The 22,325-nt window shown below is 36.3% G+C and overlaps 1 protein-coding gene and 2 non-coding genes across 3 annotated transcripts in view; 2 read left to right on the top strand and 1 right to left on the bottom strand.

Annotated features, from left to right (window-relative positions):
- Positions 1-22,325, bottom strand: part of LOC146169949 (MAM and LDL-receptor class A domain-containing protein 2-like) — a 99,243-nt gene that overhangs the window by 27,063 nt on the left and 49,855 nt on the right. Inside the window, exons 5-24 of the mRNA XM_083387937.1 lie at positions 21,184-21,312; positions 19,685-19,796; positions 19,099-19,258; positions 18,064-18,148; positions 16,552-16,859; positions 15,765-15,894; positions 14,266-14,409; positions 13,699-13,795; positions 12,093-12,215; positions 11,447-11,604; positions 10,423-10,568; positions 9,148-9,264; positions 8,420-8,602; positions 7,020-7,158; positions 6,133-6,305; positions 5,287-5,428; positions 4,123-4,300; positions 3,376-3,497; positions 2,698-2,902; positions 965-1,080 (exon numbers count right to left, since the gene is read on the bottom strand). Of these exons, the coding sequence (XP_083244063.1) occupies positions 965-1,080; positions 2,698-2,902; positions 3,376-3,497; positions 4,123-4,300; positions 5,287-5,428; positions 6,133-6,305; positions 7,020-7,158; positions 8,420-8,602; positions 9,148-9,264; positions 10,423-10,568; positions 11,447-11,604; positions 12,093-12,215; positions 13,699-13,795; positions 14,266-14,409; positions 15,765-15,894; positions 16,552-16,859; positions 18,064-18,148; positions 19,099-19,258; positions 19,685-19,796; positions 21,184-21,312 (2,967 nt within the window). The remainder of the gene's footprint in view (positions 1-964; positions 1,081-2,697; positions 2,903-3,375; positions 3,498-4,122; positions 4,301-5,286; positions 5,429-6,132; positions 6,306-7,019; positions 7,159-8,419; positions 8,603-9,147; positions 9,265-10,422; positions 10,569-11,446; positions 11,605-12,092; positions 12,216-13,698; positions 13,796-14,265; positions 14,410-15,764; positions 15,895-16,551; positions 16,860-18,063; positions 18,149-19,098; positions 19,259-19,684; positions 19,797-21,183; positions 21,313-22,325) is intronic.
- Trnan-guu (transfer RNA asparagine (anticodon GUU)) lies at positions 22,111-22,184 on the top strand. The gene has a single exon. It is a non-coding gene; the product is annotated as a tRNA-Asn (tRNA).
- Positions 22,245-22,318, top strand: Trnan-guu (transfer RNA asparagine (anticodon GUU)). Its single transcript has one exon. It is a non-coding gene; the product is annotated as a tRNA-Asn (tRNA).

The following is a 22,325-nucleotide window of genomic DNA, read 5'->3' as shown; positions in this document are numbered from 1 at the left end:
AACGTGACGTCAACGATTTGGTGATGATGTTGGAAAAAAAATTTGCCCAACTTGTAGAAAAATTCAAGAGGAACAACTTTGCCGGATAAGCTTAATGGCTATCTTGTAAGACTATTACAGGAGAAGTCATGAAGCGGAATCCGGTCAAAACTTGAGATTTGGCGAAAAATAATTCAGCAGTTAAGGGGTTAAAAGTGAAAAGTCTTGCAGGTTTTTTAGACATGTCTCGATTCGATTTCAAATCACCTGTCGTAAGTTACTTTTCGACAAATGCCCTGACTTGTCCTTTTTTTAGAAAAAATTCTTAAGTCATCGTGTTAACAACTTGGTTAACAAGTGCTTTCATTAAATATTTTGAATAAAAATGTCCTATTCATCAACACGGTTATTTTTTTGTACTAAGTTTAGCGCGATTTTCTCTTTTAGCAGATAAACAGCGGCAAAGTTGGTATTTTTTTTTTTTGAAATACGAAAATATTATTGTAAAATTGTTTAATTCCATTGGTGGGATAATACAGTGGATAAGGGGTGCTAGGTAACGGAAACATAAATAATATTTTTTTAGAAATTATTTTATCGTATTCTTTGTCAAAACTAAAAAGCCTTGCAGGTTTGTCGTTCCCTCTTTATGCAACATTATTAGGTTTGACAATAAGTTAAAACCCACACAACATAACTTTTGGTTGTTTCATTCTTAAAAGGTGAGAAAGTGGTAAGCAATACAATTATGTAGAATATAAGACTTTGATTTCCAAAACAGAGTCTATCTTTTGCCATGGACTTATGGATTGTCTAAGTAACACCGAAACAATGTTTTCAACTCAAACAAAACATAAGTAAGTTTTCGAACTTAGTTTTGCGGAGAAAACAAAACTGCGTTTCAAAGCAACTTTGCTTTAATAACTTCAGTTAATGTTTTAGGTTAAATTTTACCGCCAATTTGCCGATTTAAAGTCCGAATTACCTTTCGCCAATCCGCCAGTAGCTGTCGAGTCGATGTACATGTAATAGCCGCTTGCCGAGTCAGTGGTGTGATCTGAATCGGGACCAGTGTTCGGGTTGGTGTCGATGCCTTGGAATCTGGATTATAAAAATTCATATATGTACGTGGAGACTTGATGTAAATTGAAACTTTGTTTCAAAATCGAACGATGGTCTTATTAGGCTAGCCAAGAGGTTCTCTTTCTTTTCGTTTCGACGCCTTGGTGCGTTATTATAAACTACCGTGGGCTTTGCGCAATAATTCCGTTTCATATGTGAACTCAATTGCTGTACTAATGTGCATACGGATTTCATTATACGTCACATGTGCATTTGAACTTATAGTTACAAAAAATGCAGCAATCGGCATTGATTTTCTTGTAAAATCACATCAAAAAAACATCCATCCAAGTCAAAAAAAAAATAAGACACCGCAAGAAAAGAGCTCCAAATAATTTCGGTATATTGTAAATTAAATTCATAATTACAAAAATACTGCCCCAAATATGTTCAGTAATAAAGTCTTTTCGTATAATCCCGTTAATCCCGAAAACGTTAACGGCGCGCCATAAAACATAAACGCCCAAGGCTTCACGTCACACAGATCATAAACCACTTGACGAATTTATCGTTTGTTTGGGCCATCTGTCACATTAGACAACAACAAACGTCAATGAGGATTCCTTTTTTCTGACAACCTCAAAATGACTTTTCTGCCAACCTTAAAAATGTCTAAAGCAGGGATTCCTAATTTTTTTAAGGTAAAATTTTTCTATAGTTGTGTATACTATATATATTTTAACTGTGGCTGATCTGAAGAGAAACGATTTTACTCTATAATTTGCCAAAACGGTCATATTCCAGTTCACAGTTTAACTATCTCTTCTCGTAAAAATGATGATTGACGGTTTACAAAAACTGACAGTGCCTGTATGCACGAGTAACGGTGATATTCCGAGGTTTAAAAAAGCGAATACTACTTTTCTACCTGTTTTCGTCAAAAAAACCTAAGTGCGGCTTTCTTACCACAGTCTTTGAACCACAAATAATAAAATATTACAAGCATGTAATACTTAATTATTCGTTGCTTAAACGAAAATTTGTGTTTTTGTATAATGACTTTAGATAACTATACCTTGTGACGTTTCGCGGCGTATTTGTCAGAAATGGGGCCACAAATTGTATAGAACACTTGGAAAGTTGAGAACCACTGTTATGTACTGTGATCTAGCCCTGCTGAACTAACTAACAATTACATAATATCTTAGAGGCAAGGATTGAATATCTTAGTTATAGTTAGCTAAGCTCAAATTTGTCATTTTTAATATCACACCACTTGTTACGCCCTGCGACGTATGTATACTTTCAAAAGGTGAGTGGGGAGGGACAAATTGTTGAGAGCCTATGGAAGGGAGACACAACCAACAAAAGTTTGAGGGCCACTGGTCGAATCTAAATTTTCTTCTTACTGAACTTTAAATGCCTGAAAAGCGCAGCCGATTCTAACAAAAAATTTCCAGCAAGGTGTTAAAACTTATTGTATAAAATATGTATTTTTATTTTATATGTTTTAACACCTTGCTGGATAGTTTTTGTTCGAAGCTGTGCGTTTGTTACGCTTTGAAAATGTTAGAACTTTTTTGCTCGACATAACGCTTTCTTTTTTAGGAAAAGATTCTGCTGTTAAAAAACCTACCAAACTTATTAATTATCTACCTTTGAAATGGGATATCAGCCGTTGGGTCCAGGTACCAGTTGCACGTGTTTGTTTCAAAGTCGCAGTCCGACGTTCCGTAAGTGAACGGGGGTTGGGTGACCACGGTCTCGGGGGTGGTCGTCCCCACGTTGGGGGGAGTAGCCGCGGGCGGTGTTACGCCACAATAGTCGTCGCCGAAAGCGATGTCGTCAATGGCAACGATGGCTGAGAAAGGAAGGGTAAAAAAGGCCGGTGTAGTTTATGGAAATTTACTTCAATGGGGATGTCCGATAATAACGGATCGAAACCGATATCCGAAAACCAAATAGTAGTATCGTTACATAGTCCGATACTAGGGTGGTCGCACTTTCCACTTGAAAAGACAACGTTTTTTTTTCAATTTTATAGTAAAAAAAATTATACACAGATTTCCACATCTAAAGCATTTTTGCTTGACAACCCAAAAAACAATTCGTCTGCACGTTACAATTCGACCACTTTGGATTGTTTGGCCATAGAAACTACGTCATTTTGTATCGGATTGGTTAGGGGGTAATTTTGCCGAAAAATATACGGGTATCGGTTTCAGAATGAAATTTCAACATAGGTTTTTTAAGACTTAAATACGCAACTCAAATCCAAAACATTTACAGACGTTTAAAGATTTAAAAACTTGTGGTAACCCTTAAGCAGCCTACCGTTATTTCCTCCAGTTGATACAGCTTCGAATACGATCTCACGGTGATAGCTGCTAGCGATTGGAAAGCTTGCTTGCTGCCATTTGTCCGCCTGATCACCGCTCAGTGACCATTTCAGGTAGCTGCGTGGAAATGTGTATAGAGGTAATATTACCGCATACGCACCCTTTAGTGTGAAGCAGAAAGGCAATGTTATTCATATAAAAAACTTTGAACATGAATCGAACATCAAAATTTTGTGAATGTTGCGATTATAGCTGTTAAAACTATTCCGAAATAGTTTTTTCCCCAAATATTTATTTATATTTCACCGCATACGGAGGTCGGGGCAATAACGAAAATCGGGAATTTTAAATGTTATAATTAACATTTAATGCTTAAGTGTAATATATTTCAGCTATACAAAACACGGCTGTATTATTTTTAGTGGGATAAATTTCTACAAAGATTTCAACTTTAAAAATAAATGGATAACAAAAACATAATTCGTGCAAGCCAACCTAATATTTAAAAGTCGAATATTTTAGAAATATAACAAGATGATAAAATTATCATGGCGGTTTTACAAGAATCCAAAGCAAATTTAAAACATTTTTTTTTCTGTTGTTCAGAACACCGAGTATTTTTTTTATGGTAAATGGGTATTTAAAACATTGTTATGTAACTAGTGTCCATTGCTTAACGGAAAGAATTTTATTCATCCAAAAAAAAACACTCACAAAATCGTTTAGTTCATAAACAACAAACCTGTCGCCTGAGTTGAGACTCTCCAAGTAAACCGACAAGCTGCCCACGTCACTACCGGTGACGTAATACCAGAACGTGACGCAAGAGGGGCTGTCAGGGGAGGGGGAGAGGGGCTCGCTTGCCCAACGAGCTTTGTCGCCAGGATTGAGACCAAACATGTCGGCGTTAAGGTAGGCACCTGCAGACAAAGTGTTTGACAGATTTTAATGTTCGAGTTAATTGTTTAGACCAGCGGTTCCCAAACTGGGGTCCGTACAACAGTTTCACAGGGTCCGCAATAAGAGTTAGTCTTTAAGTTTTTAAACATTATCTGTCATCATTATTGTCTTTAGGTATGCTTTATTATTCGATTATATTGCGTGTTTTATGATGTCTCTTGTGACATCATAAGGCATCTATTATGCTGTAACACCTGCTCTCAGCGAACCGTTCGTATCAGTTAAAAAGTTGTTACATTAGAAAGAATCGTGACTACACTAGTGTGTACTACAAGAAACATGGGTCAACTGGCTCTTGAATTTTATAGGGCCGCGAAATAGCAAAATAATTGCAACGGGTCCACCAGAAAAATTTTTTAGAAAAGTTTGGGAACCGCTGGTTTAGACGAAATGCTATTTATTGTTTGTTTTTTAAGTTAAACCAGCTGAAATGCATATTTTTTAAAGCGCGTATTTTGAGCAATACATAACCGATAAACGTTTTAGCCTTTACCGTCATCTCAGCGGTTTAGTTTTAAAATTGAAAAACTGTTCGTTAATAACAGCCTTATCATTGAGATCACTTATATAGTTTCTTTACACAATGTATACTTTAGTATTTCGTCTCAGCTCAAATATGGCACCGGATAAACTAAGTCGGCATCCTGCATTAAACAACATCAAAAATATACATTTTATGCATGAAGCTAATGATAATAGTTACCATTGACAGCATTTCAATAATACAGTTCAAGATACGATCTCAGAAGTTGTTTTAACGAGCATCAATTACCAAAACCATTAAAAATAGAATAGCCAACGGTTGCACGAAATCAGAATGCGTAAGTTGTAATTTTGTTAGCAATAATATAACCAATCGGCATAAAAATCCGATATTATAATTATAAGGTTGAATTTTAACTTCGCTTCACCAAAAGTTCACGGTTTTACGTCAAATTTGGCTTACCGTGTTCGGTTCCAGTGGTGTGGTCTGTGGTAGGACCTCTTCCCTCGATTACATATCGCCCTAGTTCTTCTGTCCAATCAAAGTTGTCGGTTATTGGTACGTTGTGCCACAGACAGGGTTCGTAATGCTCGAAGTCGCAGACCTGTACAAAAAAAAAACGGTTGGACATTTTGCGTGAAACTACAATTTATTCAACAACAACAACGAAAAAAATGAATGGTTCTGTAGGGTCGAAACTCACATAGTATTTGGTTTTCTACAGTGAATTTTGCATTAGTAAGACCTATTTACTTATATTATAAGTCGAAAATAACTGTCATAAAAAATCAAAATTTACTTTAAAAAATGTTCGTTTTCCGAAATAAATCAGTTTGAGTTTTGAGTTTGTTTACACGAAAAACAAAGATAGAAAGATTTGTTTGATCCACAATATCCACGACTTCAAAGCAATATGCCTTTATCAACTAAAACAAGATATAAATACCAATGTTAAGCCTTGTTAGGCAAGGCCTATCCAGGAGATTTGCCATATACACCAAAAGATCCTAAAATAACCGCAGAGGTGGGGAAGATCTAAAACAACTTTATTTAAAACACAGAATACCGCAGATACGCCAAAAAACTGCAAAAAAAAAACACAAACGAACATACACAAAAATGATAGAGTTGAAATTTGAATAAACATGAACAAAAAAGCAAATACTGAAGATGCTAAAACTAACAAAAATTAGGCACACACAAAATCATTCAAGGTTATTGATACACATTTTATGTTATACACCAGCATAACACTACTTCGTACAAACATGACTAACGTAACATACAACCAATGCTAAGACAACTTGCCTCGTTGCAAGGTCCGTCCAAGAGAAATACGTCATCAATTGCGATGTCACCGGCAAACGACTTCCCCACCACCCCCTCGATCATTATCTCGAAGTCGCGTGACGCGTTGACCGTGGCTTGCCCTAGCAACCACTGGTCGCCTTGGTTACCGCTGCGCTGCCAGAGAGGCGCACCTGAGAGTTGAAGGCATGCGAATATTAGTTACCAAGAAATTACAAACCTAAAAAATCGCGCATATTTGTAAATATATATGTATAAACAAATAAAAAATGAATAAAACTCAAAGTTTGAAAACCTGAGTAAAGCCAGGATTAGACGTTTTGTTCAAGGAATATTTATTTCACCTATACTGGCATCTTCAGTCTAAGTAAATTGAAATATATATATATCGAAGATGGTTTTAAACTTTGAGTCTTATTTGTTTATATACGCGTCAGCGGAACAGTGAACGGCAAGCAGAAACCTGCTGCCAAGGGTTTTAAATTGCACAAAGATACGCTCTTTTATATACATGCATATACAAATATATATTAACCATTCAGAATATGCAATGTGCATATTCTTTCTTCTAGTCCCATCAGAAGAGGTGAAGGTAGAATTGTCTTACAGGAACGATGATGATTAGCGGATTGTATGAAAATTTTGAGAAATGACGTCACAAAGTGACGTCATAACGGGACGTCTAAAATACGTCAGCTTAAGAAACCTGAGGTTATCGCTCAATATAAAATACGCAACTGCAAATCTAGTTTAAATATATTCAAGAAGCTTGTGGTCAAAAATGGACAAAAAAAACTTCCTTTGCTGAAATTATGCACCAAAATAGTGTTCCTATAAAAATGAGTTTCGTGATAAGTTCATCAAGTACCTTTAAAAATAACGCTTACCGATTTCGATTCCGTGTGTTACTTGCATGGAAAGAGATCCGATGTCTTGGCCGTACATGTGGTAGTAGAACTGAAAGCACTTCTTACCACCAGTGCCAGCAAAAGTGGGTGAGTACAATCTTGCCACGTCGCCAACAGTCTGATTTGCAAAATTTACAATTAAAAAAAGGAAAAATTTAAAGCTTTATTGATTTTGCTTTCGTTATACTTGGCGAAACTTGGCGGAAAAGCCTCGAATTTCAAAGGTAACAAGAGCTGCTTTATTTACTGAAATCTGTCGAAATCTTTAGAGTGTTTTTCTCTTTCAGTCTTTGTCTTAGTGTTAAGATATAAATTAGTGAAAATGCAATTTACAATGTATGAGAGTTTTTTAAGGTATAATAAATAATGCGAAATTTTATAGTACACTTTAAAACTTAAGTACAATTCAAAGGAGGAGGATAAATAAAACGTAATTACGTTATAAATAAAACCTAGAGGTTTAATTTAAAACTACGCAGGCTGGCCAAACTGTTTGGGCGATTTACGCAATAATAACTTTTCTATAACTGGTAACTGTGTTTAAACTATTTTATGTATATAACTTGATTAAACATGAAAATAAGTTATTCTTTGACCATGTAAAGTTTACAGATACAATATTTAAAATGGAAATGCTAGAGTCAACTAAAAGAGCCTTCTAAGTAGTTTTCTCATTAAAAGCTCAAGTCCATCAAATTTTTATCGCAATAATTTGCTTCTAATTTGTATGATTCTGAACTGTTTTTGGTGTTTAGACTATACATTATGTTCCAGCCGAACACCATGTAGTAATAATCAAAAAACAGCTCATTTGGTAATTTTATGTCTTTTCCAACGTTTCGGCAACTAAGTTCTACTACGAGGGTTCCGACGTCATTGAACCCGAAGAAGGCGAAATGAATGGGTTGAAAACGTTGGAGAAGACATATAGTTACCAAAGGAGCTGTTTTTAGAGTATTGCTAAAGTGTGTTTCGCCTGCAAAATAACGCCAAAACAGTACGGGATCCTACAAATTAGAAGAAAAATTACCGCGTTAGAAATTTGACGGACTTTTGAGAAAATTACTTCGAAGGCTCTCTTAGTTGGCTGTGTTTTTTCAATTTAAAATATCGTATCTGTAAACTTTACATGGTCAAAGAATAGCTTCCTTTCGTGTTTAATTATATATAAAATAGTTTAAACACAGTTACCAGTTATCAGAAAATTACTATTGCGTAAATCGCCCAAGCCATTTGGCCAGTCTGCATAATTTTTACATGGTCAAATAATAGCTTTCTTTTATGTTTAATCAAGTTATATATAGAATATTATTTGATTTCTTCTATGCTTGGTAACAGTTTATATACTATAGCAAGCAAAATTACTAATCCCCTGCAACCTGTGGGCTTGAGGTCTCGATAAACAGGTAGTGACCGAAAGCGGTCTGGTAGGTGTGGTCATTGGTTGGTCCGGTGTTGGTCGACGAGGTGGTCGTGGTCTTCCAGGACCAGAGAAAGTCGGCACCAGTGTCGCCATACCAACCACAAATCGAAGATTGCTCCATGTCGCAAAAGTTCGGGATCTGGAGACACAAAATGGAGGTCAATTGGTTTTCGTTTAAATATTGACAAACGTTTGTTGGGGAAGGTGTGTTTTGGCCTTAAACCTACCGAAGCAATATTGAACTAAAGCAAATCATTTTATGAGGTATAAACAAAATTTCATGTCGTTATTTGTTTGCAAGACCAGGCGGTAAATTTATTCAAGTGTTCTACAAAATGTAACAAATTATTATATGCCAATTTTTATTGTTTAGCTTTGTTGTGACATTTCTTCCGTCGAAACTAGTTTAATACATCTTCAAACACTGTTGTTTAAAAACATTGAATTTAAATAGTATCAGATTATTTATCAAATGTTATTTTCTATGTTAAGCAAATAAGAGTACCAGAGTAAGTACACAAATTTTAGTTACAGGTAGTGTTTTGTGTAGACTTATGTTAATAACTACCTTGAAATACCGTCAACCATAATGCAAGTCATCTAAAAACTCTTCACATTTCCTGTAACTTAATGTTAGTTGTAAAAATAAAAAAATGTCTCTTTAAAACTCTTTGATGTTCTTACCTGCGGGCAATCCCCAGCCAGCAATTTGACGTCATCAATTGCGATGTCTGATCTATCGCCTCCCCCAGCGACAGCTTCCAACACTATCCGATACTCCACCCCTGACACCACGTTAATCTGCAAATGATTGCGTCACCATTACATATCGCCAGTGTTGTAAACAAGTCATTTAAAATGACTTAAGTGCCAATCAAGTCATTTAAAAAAAACTTAAGTCCAAGTCAAGTCATTTGGCAATATAAAGTCAAATACCGGTTCAAGTCATCGGTTGCATAAGTCAAGTCCCAATCAAGTCATTATGAGAGCAAGTAAACTCATTGACGTAAGAGTAAAACGTTGAACTATTAAAACAGGAAAACTCGTCCGATTATGAGCAACACTTCAACTGAAAAAATAGCGCAAATACAATATACAACAATAAATTGTTTAACGTGCAAAACTTGTGATAAAACTAAATGAAAAATTGTAATCTCATGATATTTGACAAAATGAATCAAATAAGTCCAAGTCAAGTCATTTGTCCAAAAGACGTAAATCAAGTCAAGTCATTTTGGCCAAAAGACTTAAGTCAAGTCAAGTAATTTGAAAACAGTGACATCATTACAACACTGCACATCGCTAAGTCATCAAGGAAAAGCTTGTACCCAAACTATGAGCCACCTGCTGCAAAGCGTTACTTTATAGAAGACAAATATGCTAAAATTAGTTTTATATCAACTTGGAACATAATAGATAAAGGTTTCAGGTATACTTAATAGGGATAACAAAGCCAATATAGAGATTTTTTTGAACATTTCGAATAAAAAGTTATTAATCTGTAACATATATGAAAGCTATAAATACGTTGTAGGGATATCAGAGTCCATATAGAAGTATAGGTAACCATTTTGTACGTTTCGAATAACTCTTTGTTTATTTGTAGACGATATTAAGATGTTAAAAGTAAATAAAGAGACATTCGACATGTTAAATCGCTACCGTTTTTCTTTGTTTGTTTTAATCTTTACCGATTAATGTTGCACACAATGCACCCAACTCAGAAATCCAAACATGGCGACAGTTGTTAGAAAGAACACCAAAATCAGTTGACCAAGGCTAAAGATATCACAGTATTTAAAGAACAGCAACTTTCATCAAATTACAAACAAATAGCTTGATAATGAATTGCAAAGCCAAAAGGAGGCTCGACCTTTTTGTCTTTGCAATTCATTATCAAGCTGCGTTACATATCCGTGCATAATCAACAAACAAATCAATTAAGAAAAATATTTTTACCTCTGCCGGTTTCCACCATCTGGATTGTGCACCGATGCGTGACCAGAGCGGGTCATCGGGTAAGGTCTCTCCAGTCTGGACGTACATGTTCAACCTACCCACGTTGGCGCCGTGCATGTGGTACCAGAAGGTCACGCACATGGGGCCTGTAAGTCGAGACGTTTCATTGACTTGAACTATAAGTCGTTTACGCAAATGACGTGGTTATATTTAATAGTTTTCGTGAAAGTACATTAGGTGTATTTATATTAGGGTCCTAAAGCGGATGTTGCTTTATTACGTATAGCTGCGACATGTTTTTTTTTGGTTTTTATTTGTTTTTTGTTTGATGGTTTTAAAACTTTTCACCTAATATGTACTGATATTACATTTTTTTTAGTTTTTATTAATTTTATTATTTCTTTGCTATGTATATTTAGTTTACTTCACTTACAGGAACCGACCATTCCAATTTAGGCGCAATATATATTCCTTAAAAAATGCGTGATTTTTTAAGCTTTGAGTTTTATTGTTTATATACGCGTCAGAGGAACAGTGATTCACAATCAGAAATCTGCTGCAATGGTTTTGGATTCCATAAAGATAAACCTTTTTATATTGTTGAAATCTAGACCAGGGATCATCCAATTACACCAGCGGGCCAATTTCGGCTCGCCAGACGTTTTTATCTGGCCATCTTCTCGTGATCACAAAATAAGGTGATTAAAGAATAAAAAAAATACCAACGGAAAACTTTTATTGGGTTCAAATCCGAGATACAATTTGATGAAATTTTAAATTAAACGGAGATTTCTTTTGTCGAAAAATAGTAGATCAGGTAAAAGTTCGAAAAAAAAACCTTTACAAACGGCCAACGGTAAATAGTACGGCCTTTTATGAAAAATGTCTGGCGACCCCTAAACAAGAAGACAAACTAAGTTGACCAAACAAATAGGACCGGTGAGTTTAAGTTTTCTATCGCTTTAAACGATTGCGCCTTATTAATCGTCTAGCTTTTTTAATTACAACAGATCACAAAACTCACTTCCATCCCCGATAACTTGAGGGCTGTAAAGTAGCGCGAAGTCTCCAGGCACGTTTGGTGGAGAGGTCTCCAAGTACATGTAGTAGCCCTGTGTGCAAGCCTCGCGGAAACCTGAGATGTGCTCGATTTGAGCAACCTGGTGGTCTGTGGCGTTCGATCTGGAGAAAATAGAGGAAAAGACAGTGTAACTTAAGTGACGTTTACGATTGAATTTGGATTGGTAGTATAACAAAGCATGCGCTTTAATTGCCAGTAAAATTTATTTTTTTTAACTTTAAAATAGAAAACACTTTATGATGTTCGGTAAGTTTAAACAAAAAGTTAAGAAGGTGAAACTAAAAAACTAATAGATTTAAAGAAAGAGGCACACACATACGTGTGATAACGACTGTGAACTTTAGCCCTTATGAAGCTGCTTTTGGCCAACGATTACGGCTTACGTATCATTAGTACACGGAAAGCCATTGATTAACAATTTCGTCCAGTCTGCAAATGATTTTGGTGTACTAACAGATTTAAGTAGGTACTATTTTTGGTTTAAAACACACAATTAGACTACGGGACAATAGTACCCCCTGTTAGTGTAGTCGCACACACTCATGTTGTTAGCAGTACATAGGTATAACACTTATTTAAAAACCTTTACCTTCCATAGCAGTAACCGGCGTATTGTCCGTTGAAAGGGTCGTTGGTGTGAAAGCAGTATGCGTCGCATAATGGTTGCAGGGAACACTCAAACTCACACTTGTCCACTTCGCTATCCTTAAACCTGCGTTGATGGTTGATCAGTAAATCGCTATATTCAGTTTTGTGAAGCACATGACAATCAAGACATGTGTTCCACTGTCTTGCGCCTATCATTTTATTTCACGACAATCAAGACATGTTTTCCACGGTCTTGCGCCTGATGAAAAACTTGCTTTATCGATTATTCTATAAATATAGGTATAATCAGATGTGGAATACTAATTTTATACACGAAATTCAATACATGTGTTATGCTATCTTACAGACCACCAAAACTGGAATGGGGTCAACCATTCAGCACATATAATTTTCCCAAGTACAATCTTAAGATTGGTTAAACATGCCAAATAAATAATCAGCGCAACTGCGAATAGCTTTATCTGGCATTCTTTGCATAATATAAAACAATGGTTTCATTCCATGACTTTTTACTAGGTCATGAACCAGATCTAATGAGACGACCGATCAGCAGGGACTGAAAATGTTGCCGTAAGCGATTCGTCGACACTGATCATTTTGATCCCTGCGGTAGGAGTGTATTTCTCAAATGAGTTGTTGGTTGTTGTGCAATTAAACAAACTAGGAAAACATTTAGGCCTCAGGCATGATTCAGCTATAATGTATGCGATGTAACAAACATTAGACAAAGGTCCTTTTAAACACTAATTCAACAACATAAATTAGTTGAAGACAAATAAATTAACTCTACATTTGTTATTTGGTATTATTTCATTTTTGTTACGTTTGATGGGAAATTTATAGTTGAAACGACGTTTGATATGGGTTTAAAGAGAGTACACTTATAACTCGAAATCAAGTGATTTCAGAAGCAAATTTTTTTTTCTTGTTTAATATCAGAAAACAACAATGTTTGTATTCAATATTGGAAACAAACCATTTCTGGTATTCTACCTTCATTCTTGTTAACAATGATAGTTAAGTTATTTTTTTGGGAAATTAAATTGTTAAAAGTGTTGTGAGAAACTCGAAGTCAAACAAGTCTAGTAAATCGACAAGGTCTTCATTAAGATAAAGTCCATTTATTCTGCCAATTTGGTTTTGAGATTTATTATAAGGCTATATGTTGATATCCGCCTGAACATGTAAAAAAGAAGATATCTCCTCGCCCTAAAGCATGTTACGGACGACAATGACTTCAAATGATAGCTACATACTTTCGACTTTTGACTCAGACAACAAAGTCGAAAGTATATTGATGTCAACCTGTTAGATTACTCGATATACACTTATACCAGCGACATGTAACATTACATAGTATCACTACTTAACTTAAGTATCAAAACCGAACAGGTTCTTTTATGATTGTTTTTCGATATGGGAAACAGGCTGTTTGTTTGATTATTCGATTTTAGCAACATAAGTTTTCGCATTCGATGTACAATTATGTTGACCACAACACACATCGATTATTTGATCGCCGGCTCTATTCGGAATCGATAAAGTACAATTTAGTGGTGTTAAACATATCGCGAAGATCAACTTACGTTCCAAAGTTCCAGATGTTGGGAGGGTCATGATAATCGGGGGACGAAAAAAGGCTGTGTACCGCGTTCATGTCGTTCACTCGATTGAAACAAACGTCTGCAAAATTGTTGGATGTGTAAAAGAGAAAATCAGAAAAAAAGCAAGAAAAGAAAATTGTTACTAACGATCGGCGATATATCGTTCTGAAAAAAAAAAACAAGAAAGGTATTTCAACAGTAATATACAGTAACTCGCCTCAATCAGTATAAAAATATTACGAAAATACCCAAATTTTAGGTAAAAGGGAATCTGACAACCAATTGTCGGTCTAAGTAAAACGATTTCCGTGATAATTTATGATTACGCAGAGCAGTCGCACAAAGATTCCGTTTTGTATAGAAACTTAATTGCAGCAATAAATACCTTTCCGCCATCTTCAGGGTTAATGACACCGTAAGCAATTTGTTAACAATTATAATTACCAGAGGAGCTGTTTTCTTATTATTATGCTGCTCAATATTAAGTGCTGTTTAATGGCTATAACTTTGAACCACCGACAAATTTTTTTGGCCAACCCAACCCCTTACTTCCGTGGGTGTGGTCCCCCTCGGGTCCAGTATGTTCCGAGTCAGTGCCCCCTTTGTGACGTGTCCAATCGTTGTCGTCACCCTCTCTGAGATTAACCCAACCGCACACGCTGGTCTCGAAGTCACACTCGAAGCTTCCGAGATCTGTAGACAATTATAAGGTGGTAAATAAATCTGTTGATAATGACCCTTTAATTAGATATGAAATGCTATTTTTTTTTAAACAAACAGTAGTTTTCCACCGGGGCGACGTTTATAGTGCTCTTATGAGATGCATTAGTGGCATCAGCAGCTCGAGAAGTTCACATAAAAATATACAGAAAGGTATTAGAATACTATAATGCGCAAGTTTATTGTGAAAAATGATGTGCCTAAACCTATTTCTTAAACCCTATTTACCCTAACGGCTCGCAAAAGTGTTACGAGTTCGTGGTGAACCCGAACCGAGTTCAAACCTGGTAGTGCTCTTGTATAACGAATGGACGTAAAAGTAAGCTAGAATGTTAAATGAACACCAACGTTTGAGCTATGGAATTCACCGCGGATATTCACAACGGAATTTTGGAAAGATAAAATGCCAGAATTATTTGGATGCTTATTTTGGATGACTTTAATTTTAGCTTTAATTGGTCAAGCTTCTTGTTACACTTGTTTGTGTACGATTAGTGCAATAAAGCAAGAAAATACTACCTTGTTCACAGTTGGTGTTCGTTTTAGTCGGCATTACAGTTATCCATAACAGATTAAAATTATACGAAGAGTGTCTCAATATTTTATTTTTTGTGGCATGCCATCCCACTAAGAGTTGGAAACCACTAATTTAAATGGGATAGTCTTTACAGCAATATGAGATGTTATCTTGTGATGAACAAGTTTAGCCTTTCGATTATTTCAATTTTGTAATGTCCATTCAAATGAGAGTTTTATGCCAGGCTAGTATTGTTCACTCATCAAATGATTGCACGTTATAAATATATCCTTAAGGGAATTTCTGCTCCAGGAAAAATTAAGGCTGTTTTTGTTGTGTTTTTTAACGTAATAGGTTGAGCTTGAAATAAGAAATAAAAAAAATATCGTATATATTAGTAGGTAACTTTGTGTAAACAATTGGTGTGAAAACAAGAGTTTGTATTATGTTGACTGTGGGCGCGTTGGCGAAGTGGTTAGCGCCACTGACCAGCAATCCTCAGATCTGGGGCTCAACTCCCGGCTGAGCACTTTACGCGCGGTGCTTGTGGGCTGAGCACCTTTAAACCGTAGCCCGAAGATCAAGCAGAGAGCGCAAGTCGCGATCAAGTTAATAATCTCTGCAACAGCGCGTCTACGAGCTGAACTGGCGGCCGTGGAAGGAGAAGAACATCTCTCAATACTTTACAGACTTGTACACATGCGAGTGCAATGTATGGTGACGCGTGCATTGTATTATGATGTACATGTAACGCGCACTCGAATACGTATGTATTATGTTGTCTTTGGTAAACACTTTTAAAAAAAATTACTTGGGTTTGGGTAGAAACTGGCATCTTGATGTAGCAGGTCAGTGTTGTCTTCTTGAGAGACCTTGAGTCGGTATCCTTCGTGGCGAATGTAGTAGCCTGGTAGGTTGACTGACTCGCACACAGTGTAGCCCTACGATGTACAAAACAACGCAATTGGTGCGTTTGTTGGCTGTTTAGATCTTGGGTAAGTAGGTTCATGAGTTACCCTGATATTCATGTTTTCAGCCATTTTCTGGATTTGCTTTAAGGTTGGGTCTAAATGTTTATTCAAAGGTAGAAACTTGAAAAGAAATACGAGGTAAAACAACCGTTTCTAAGTAGTTTATCTTTCTCATTCGAAAATTGATAACAAGTGTTATCAGCCGTGAAAAATTGCAATAGGTGATCAGGCGTGGATCTGAGATTTTTTTCAGAGATGACGTCACGACGTCATCATGTGACTTCACAAAGTTACATCTAAACGTTGCGTCATAAAGAAGTAATGTTAAGAACACTGCACAATTTGTTTATTTTGTTAAAGTTTTAGGTTGAAGAGGTGCTACTTTTTATACAAAAACTAGAATAAGATATTATCGATTCGCGCCTATTTAAGAAAGCGATTTATTTTGTTGCTTTTAGGTAGTTGAGACAGGGAAAAAAAACAGTTTTGGGGGGCATTGCCACTGTCGTTTATACTGACCTCTCTCCACAAATACCATATTGTCATCCTTTTATGATTTTCTGTAGCGTAAACTGACATAGGCCAGTATGCGATATCAGGCCCGGACCCCTGGATTTATGTCCTTACCGGGTAGAAATAGTTTTCGTGAAAGAAAAACGTGGCGTCGTTTCTGTACTGATCGTCTGAAGTTTTCTTGTGTAGGTACAGCATACTTCCGTCGTGCCTCAGGTAGTAGTAAGGCTGCAGTTCAGACTCGAACGAAAGTGTCCCGTCCTGTCCGGTGAGGCCTGGCATTGTAATGAAGAAACGATCGCCTTCAACGTCCACTATATAAGCCTCGTTGGTGTTCTGGATGCCGACCGAGTACGTTGGGAAGTTGTACGAGTAGATGAGATACGGACCGGTTCGCTGCATTATTGCCTCGATCGGGAAACCTGGATAGAAATACGGTTCGTTACGATTAGTTTTATTGCGGTGCGTTTGTTATTTTTTGTCCGTTGTACTTCGCTAAATTTATTCATGTCTCATTTCGTTCCGTTAAGTTTTATTACGTTTTAAGTTTTGATACGTTTACAGTTCGTTACGTTTAGTTTTATTGTGATTAAAGGAATCAGGTGCCACTGTATAAAGACAATTTGATTGAATTCTCGACAAGCTTTCGCACAACCGTGCTTCATCAGGGTAAAGTATAAAACCACCTGATTCCTCTATTTGGAATTGCACAAATACGACCATTTACGAAGATCTTTATTGTGATACGTTTGCTATTTTTTTTTCTTCGCTAAATTTCTTCATTTCTTATCTCGTTCCATTAAGTTTCAATACGTTTTGTTACCTTTCCCTAAGTTTACGTTCGTTACGTGTTATTAGACTTTGCTACGTTTGCTAATTTTCTTCTATAATTATTACGTGCGTTACATTTACGTTTCGTTGCGTTTCTGATTGTTACGATAATCTGTTCGTTTGGTATGTAACGTATCGTTTTGTCTCCTCTAATTACGTAATGATTCATTACGTTTTATTTCGTTGCCTTTCAAAACAAACAAAATTTCCTATAAACATAAAACTAGACTAGCTGAACTTTCACAAATTTAATTATTGTAGCCCTTTTGTACCAAACTAATGCTTTAGGGCCACGGGAACTGCCGTTCGAGTCGGCTGCCCGCCGACTTAGTTTTCCTAGCTAGGACATTGTGTGAATTTCGCAGTCTCCGTTTTTTCAGCTCTGCGTGATATCTTGGTGTGCAATTTGGTTTTGTATTGCGTGGTATTGCATCGTCATTTGTCGGTTGGATAACGAGCGTATCAGACGCATTTTAAGCACAGTTTGCAATCTCGTGGTTAGGAACAAGCTGTAGCCTTATGCGAGCACTTGGTGTGCATGGGTGTTTGCCGTATACTGATTGTCGTACAGTGTAATAAACTTCTTGCCCGAGAATGTAAATTCAATCCTTATCCTTAGCAGCTACTTTGGCGATCGTGTCCCGATCTAATCTGCGACATATACTATCGTTATCGTCTTTAACAGTTTCGAACATCGCACAAGCTAATTTAAGTTAAACGTAATCATTTTCTCGTCTGAAGAGATCGTACTCTACAAAATACACACGAATAGCAGGCCCATGGTTGGAAAATTACCCTGGCAATTCTCCTCACTAATACTGAGGTCGTCGATGGCCAACGCTCCAACATCGCCGATGTTCATAACAGCTTCGATGTCAATCTAACAAACAAAACAACGCAATTAAAAACAAAACAAAAAAACAATGCAGCACAATGTTCACCATCGCCTCAAAGAACATTACAAATTAAAAATTAGGCCAAAATATCGCTACTTTAAAGTTTAAACTACATATACCAGCTATTGTTAGGCCCTACAACAAGCCCTAAAACAACTACGTGGAGCAGCGGAATGGTATCGGTGTGTAGGTAAACGAAACCAGTTCGCATTTGTTTTAAGTATTTGAAAAAAAATTAAATATTACTTCCATTTATTACCGTACCTTATCTTTTGTTACTATTTATTTTGGCAAGTTAAATTGTTAGAACGCTATTTAAGTTTCAACATTTGATTGTTTGTTTTGGGGGAGGGTAACTGTTTGTTTGTATTCAGACTAACTTACAATGAATAAAAAATTATAAAAATAAACAACCTAAAACTTTATTCAACCCTTAAAGGGTTCGTGGTAAAACAGTTTAAAGTTGACTAGTACACTACGCAGCAGAGTTGGATCAATTACATTAATTCATATTAATTGCATTTACAAATTCAATTACTCTTAAATGTTTAAATTTCATTACAATAACAATTACATTAAACACTTTAATTAATTATATCAATTACAATTGCAAATTACACTTGTTTGAAGCTTTCTATTGTTGCTAAAATATGGAAAACAGTTTAAGTTTCATCGCTCCCCAAAGAAAATAAACAACGTGGAACATTATTTAAACTTCAATTTTGTCAATATCAATTGAGCCAAAATTTTAGCAAATTACGATTACAATTACACAGAATGAAAATACCTCAATTACATTACAATTACATTAAAATCTGTAATTAAGTACATCAATTACAATTGATTCAACTCTGCTACGCAACAGCAAAAAATAAATAACCCTGCTACCAATAACCCTGGTTGAGAACAACTAATTTAAGTGCAACAAACCGACCCTGAAGTTTGCGCTTGTGACGTTCAAAGCCACTTTTCCTTCCAGCCAAGCCTCTCCTTGATCACCGAACAAGGTCCACACTCGGGGTGAAGTGTTAAGGTCGTCCACTGCTGTGTAGCGCACATCTATTCGACCTATGTTGGCACCGGTCATATGGTACCTGAGAATGACAGTTGATTGATTTGTTGACATGTATCTTTAACTACATTTTTTTTTATGTATCTTTAACTACATTTCAAAAAAAACACTGGATTAAATAAACGAAGGAGCAAAAGCAGATGTATTCTTCCTCAAGAGGTACACCAAAAGCCATCGCAAATTCACCGAATCTGTCGATCAGTGATGCAAGCAGAGCAGACTAGAAAAACAGCTAGCTTGCAGTGAGGTTCGAACTCACGACCTCTGGTCAAGCGGCACCGTCGCTCTACCAACTGAGCTATGCAGGCTCACAGCGAAGCTAGTCGAGAAACAACCATAGCCCAATGCTTACCACATTTTGTTAGTACAAGCAACTTTATATTGAAGGGGATCAAAAGTAACCATATCATTAAAAAAGGTATTTTGAAAAGCGATGTGCGAAACTTACCAAAAGCGCAGACAAAGATTGGTGTCTGATGACGTACTGTCCATAACCTGTGACGTCAGCCGAGCTATGTCACCTTTCTCCCGTCCGGACGGCAGAGCGTACAAGTAGTTCCCTGCGGAATAACAAGTTTCTTAAATGTAGGTCAATATTTTTAAAAATCGGGTTGTTTGATTGGTTGGTTCGTTAAAAAAAAGAAAAAAAAAAACTTTCGCAAATTTTTAGCACAATTTCTTCTAAACTTAAGAAAATTGCCCAGCAATTAATACGAATACACGCCACAGCTAAATCTCATTTGCGCTTGTTGATTTAATTGCCGTATTTGAGTATTGTTTTATTTTAAGCTTACAAAAAGTTTGACGAAGAGAATTGGGTCGCCAAAGTTGGATGTTATATCAATTCGCTGAGTACTTGCGTCGCCAGGAAAACACGTTGAGGAAAACTAACATATACGCCTCATCTAAATCTAAGTTGCACTTGTTGATTTAGTTGCCTTATTTGCGTATTATTCTATTTTAGGCTTACAAAAAGTTTGACGAAGAAAGTTGGGTCGCCAAAGCTCTGATGTACTAATTCGCCGAGTATTTTGGTCGCCAGGAAAAAAATTGAGAAAAACTGGTGTAGGAGACACATACAACGAACACAATGTAAATATGTAGTTGAGCTACAGTACGACATAAATGTCACCTCTTCACCTACAGACGACAATTTGACCAGCCATTGCCGCCGATACAAATTTAATTCGGATGCCAGTACCGATATTTTGGGCAAAAAAGAACGAACGTCCAACCCGTTATCAAATTGCAGCATTACTGCGATAATATAGGTAAAATTTATAAAACTGAAATGTGCAGGGTTAAGCATCCACGACGTTAAGCCATAATTTGCTCCAGCGTTAATAGATGAGTTACCTTCGATTTATTATTATTGATCATTTTCTGTGAGTTTTTTTTGACGATAGAAACACTTGTGACCTGATATCGGTTTCGATCCGATATTATCGGACATGCTAAAAGAGAATGCTATGCTGTCGGAAGATTTTAGATTATATAGCTTAACATAAACAACAAATCAAAACTTAATGAAAAAACAACCAAACCATTTATCGCCGTTGGACTCCAGCCATAAGATCGAAAAAAGAGCATCGTGAACGTAGGAAAAAGCACAGTTTGGAATAAGAGCAAAAAACACCTAATAACTAATAGTCGTAAAACCGTCGGAATAATACCTAAATGGCCAGAATCGGGCCTATACAACATTTTACCTATCTTCAAAACCCACCCCGAAGTACATCACTAACTCCCCTAATCATTTTAACACTAACCGATTTAGATGTTATTCTGTTGTGGATAATACTGCGAATTCGGCTATATTAGGTAGTTGGTCTTAATTCAATAGTGTTATAGATTATTGTGTTTTAGATATTGTTGCTTTGTAGGTCTTATTGTGCGTTCCCCGCCATTATATCTGATAATAGCAACAGCTAGATAACGGTTTCTCACCAGTTGTAGAGGTGCCGGTATGATCAAAATCTGGTCCTTCAGGAACGTTGGCTCCGTTTCCGACTAGCCATTCGAAGTCGTATCCTGGGTTATTTGTCCAATCGCAATTCTCTTCGAAGCTGCATTGACCTGTGCAAAAAAGTAATGTTTAAAATAAGATATTGAATCCCGAGTAAATGTCGCACTTAAAACCAAACAAGCATTTTTCAAACCTTACTGTTTATATAACAGTCACTTACAAAACAGGATGCAGAAAGAAATTATATTTGGCAAATAATGGCATCACAAGAATCTTGAAATGAAAAACTAAACAATGCAACTATACAAACTGGTTGGTAACAAAAAAAAAAGAAAAAAAAAGAAAAAAAAAAGAAACGAAAATAAAATAAAATATAAGATAAATGATGTCGCTTTTAATTCTGTTGTAATTTTATGTTTTGTTTCTGCTCCCATGAACTTTATTTATGGCAGAAAAGTCTGAAATATAATAACGCTGATCTTGGCACAATCAACAAATGCATAAATCTTTATACAAATACTCAGCAAAGTTCGATATAGCACGAAATTTGCTCACTACAGTGTTAATCTAATCAAGTGCAACATAAAAAGATAAGGTTGAGCACCAGTCAAACGAAAACATTAAGATTAACGAATCAATTCTTAAAAACAATTTTCGTGAAAGCCTGTAAACGTAAATGTAAAACGTGAGTTGATTCACAAGATTCGAAAATTGAGAAAAAATCTCACTGAAAAGCATCTGCACATTTTATCAGGAAAAAAGAACAACTTGTAGGACAGAGGTTATTTTCTGGAAAAAAGTCTTCGAATTCTTAATTCAGGTTGGTGGTTCGAGCCCACCCAGGGACGTTTTATCATTTGTTCAAGACAATAACAATCTTATGGCGTTTTCATAATTACCACTTACCTGTCTCTGTGGCGCAATCGGTTAGCGCGTTCGGCTGTTAACCGAAAGGTTGGTGGTTCGAGCCCACCCAGGGACGTTTTAGCATTTGTTCAAGACAATAACAATCATTTGGCGTTTTCATAATTACCACTTTCGTGTCTCTGTGGCGCAATCGGTTAGCGCGTTCGGCTGTTAACCGAAAGGTTGGTGGTTCGAGCCCACCCAGGGAGGTTTTAGC

The sequence above is a fragment of the Ascidiella aspersa genome, chromosome 1, assembly GCF_963924565.1.
Source record: "Ascidiella aspersa chromosome 1, kaAscAspe10.2, whole genome shotgun sequence".
In the NCBI taxonomy this organism is placed as follows: domain Eukaryota; kingdom Metazoa; phylum Chordata; class Ascidiacea; order Phlebobranchia; family Ascidiidae; genus Ascidiella; species Ascidiella aspersa.
Note: the sequence above shows the minus strand (reverse complement) of the source record. Positions and strands in the feature narration are given on the sequence as shown.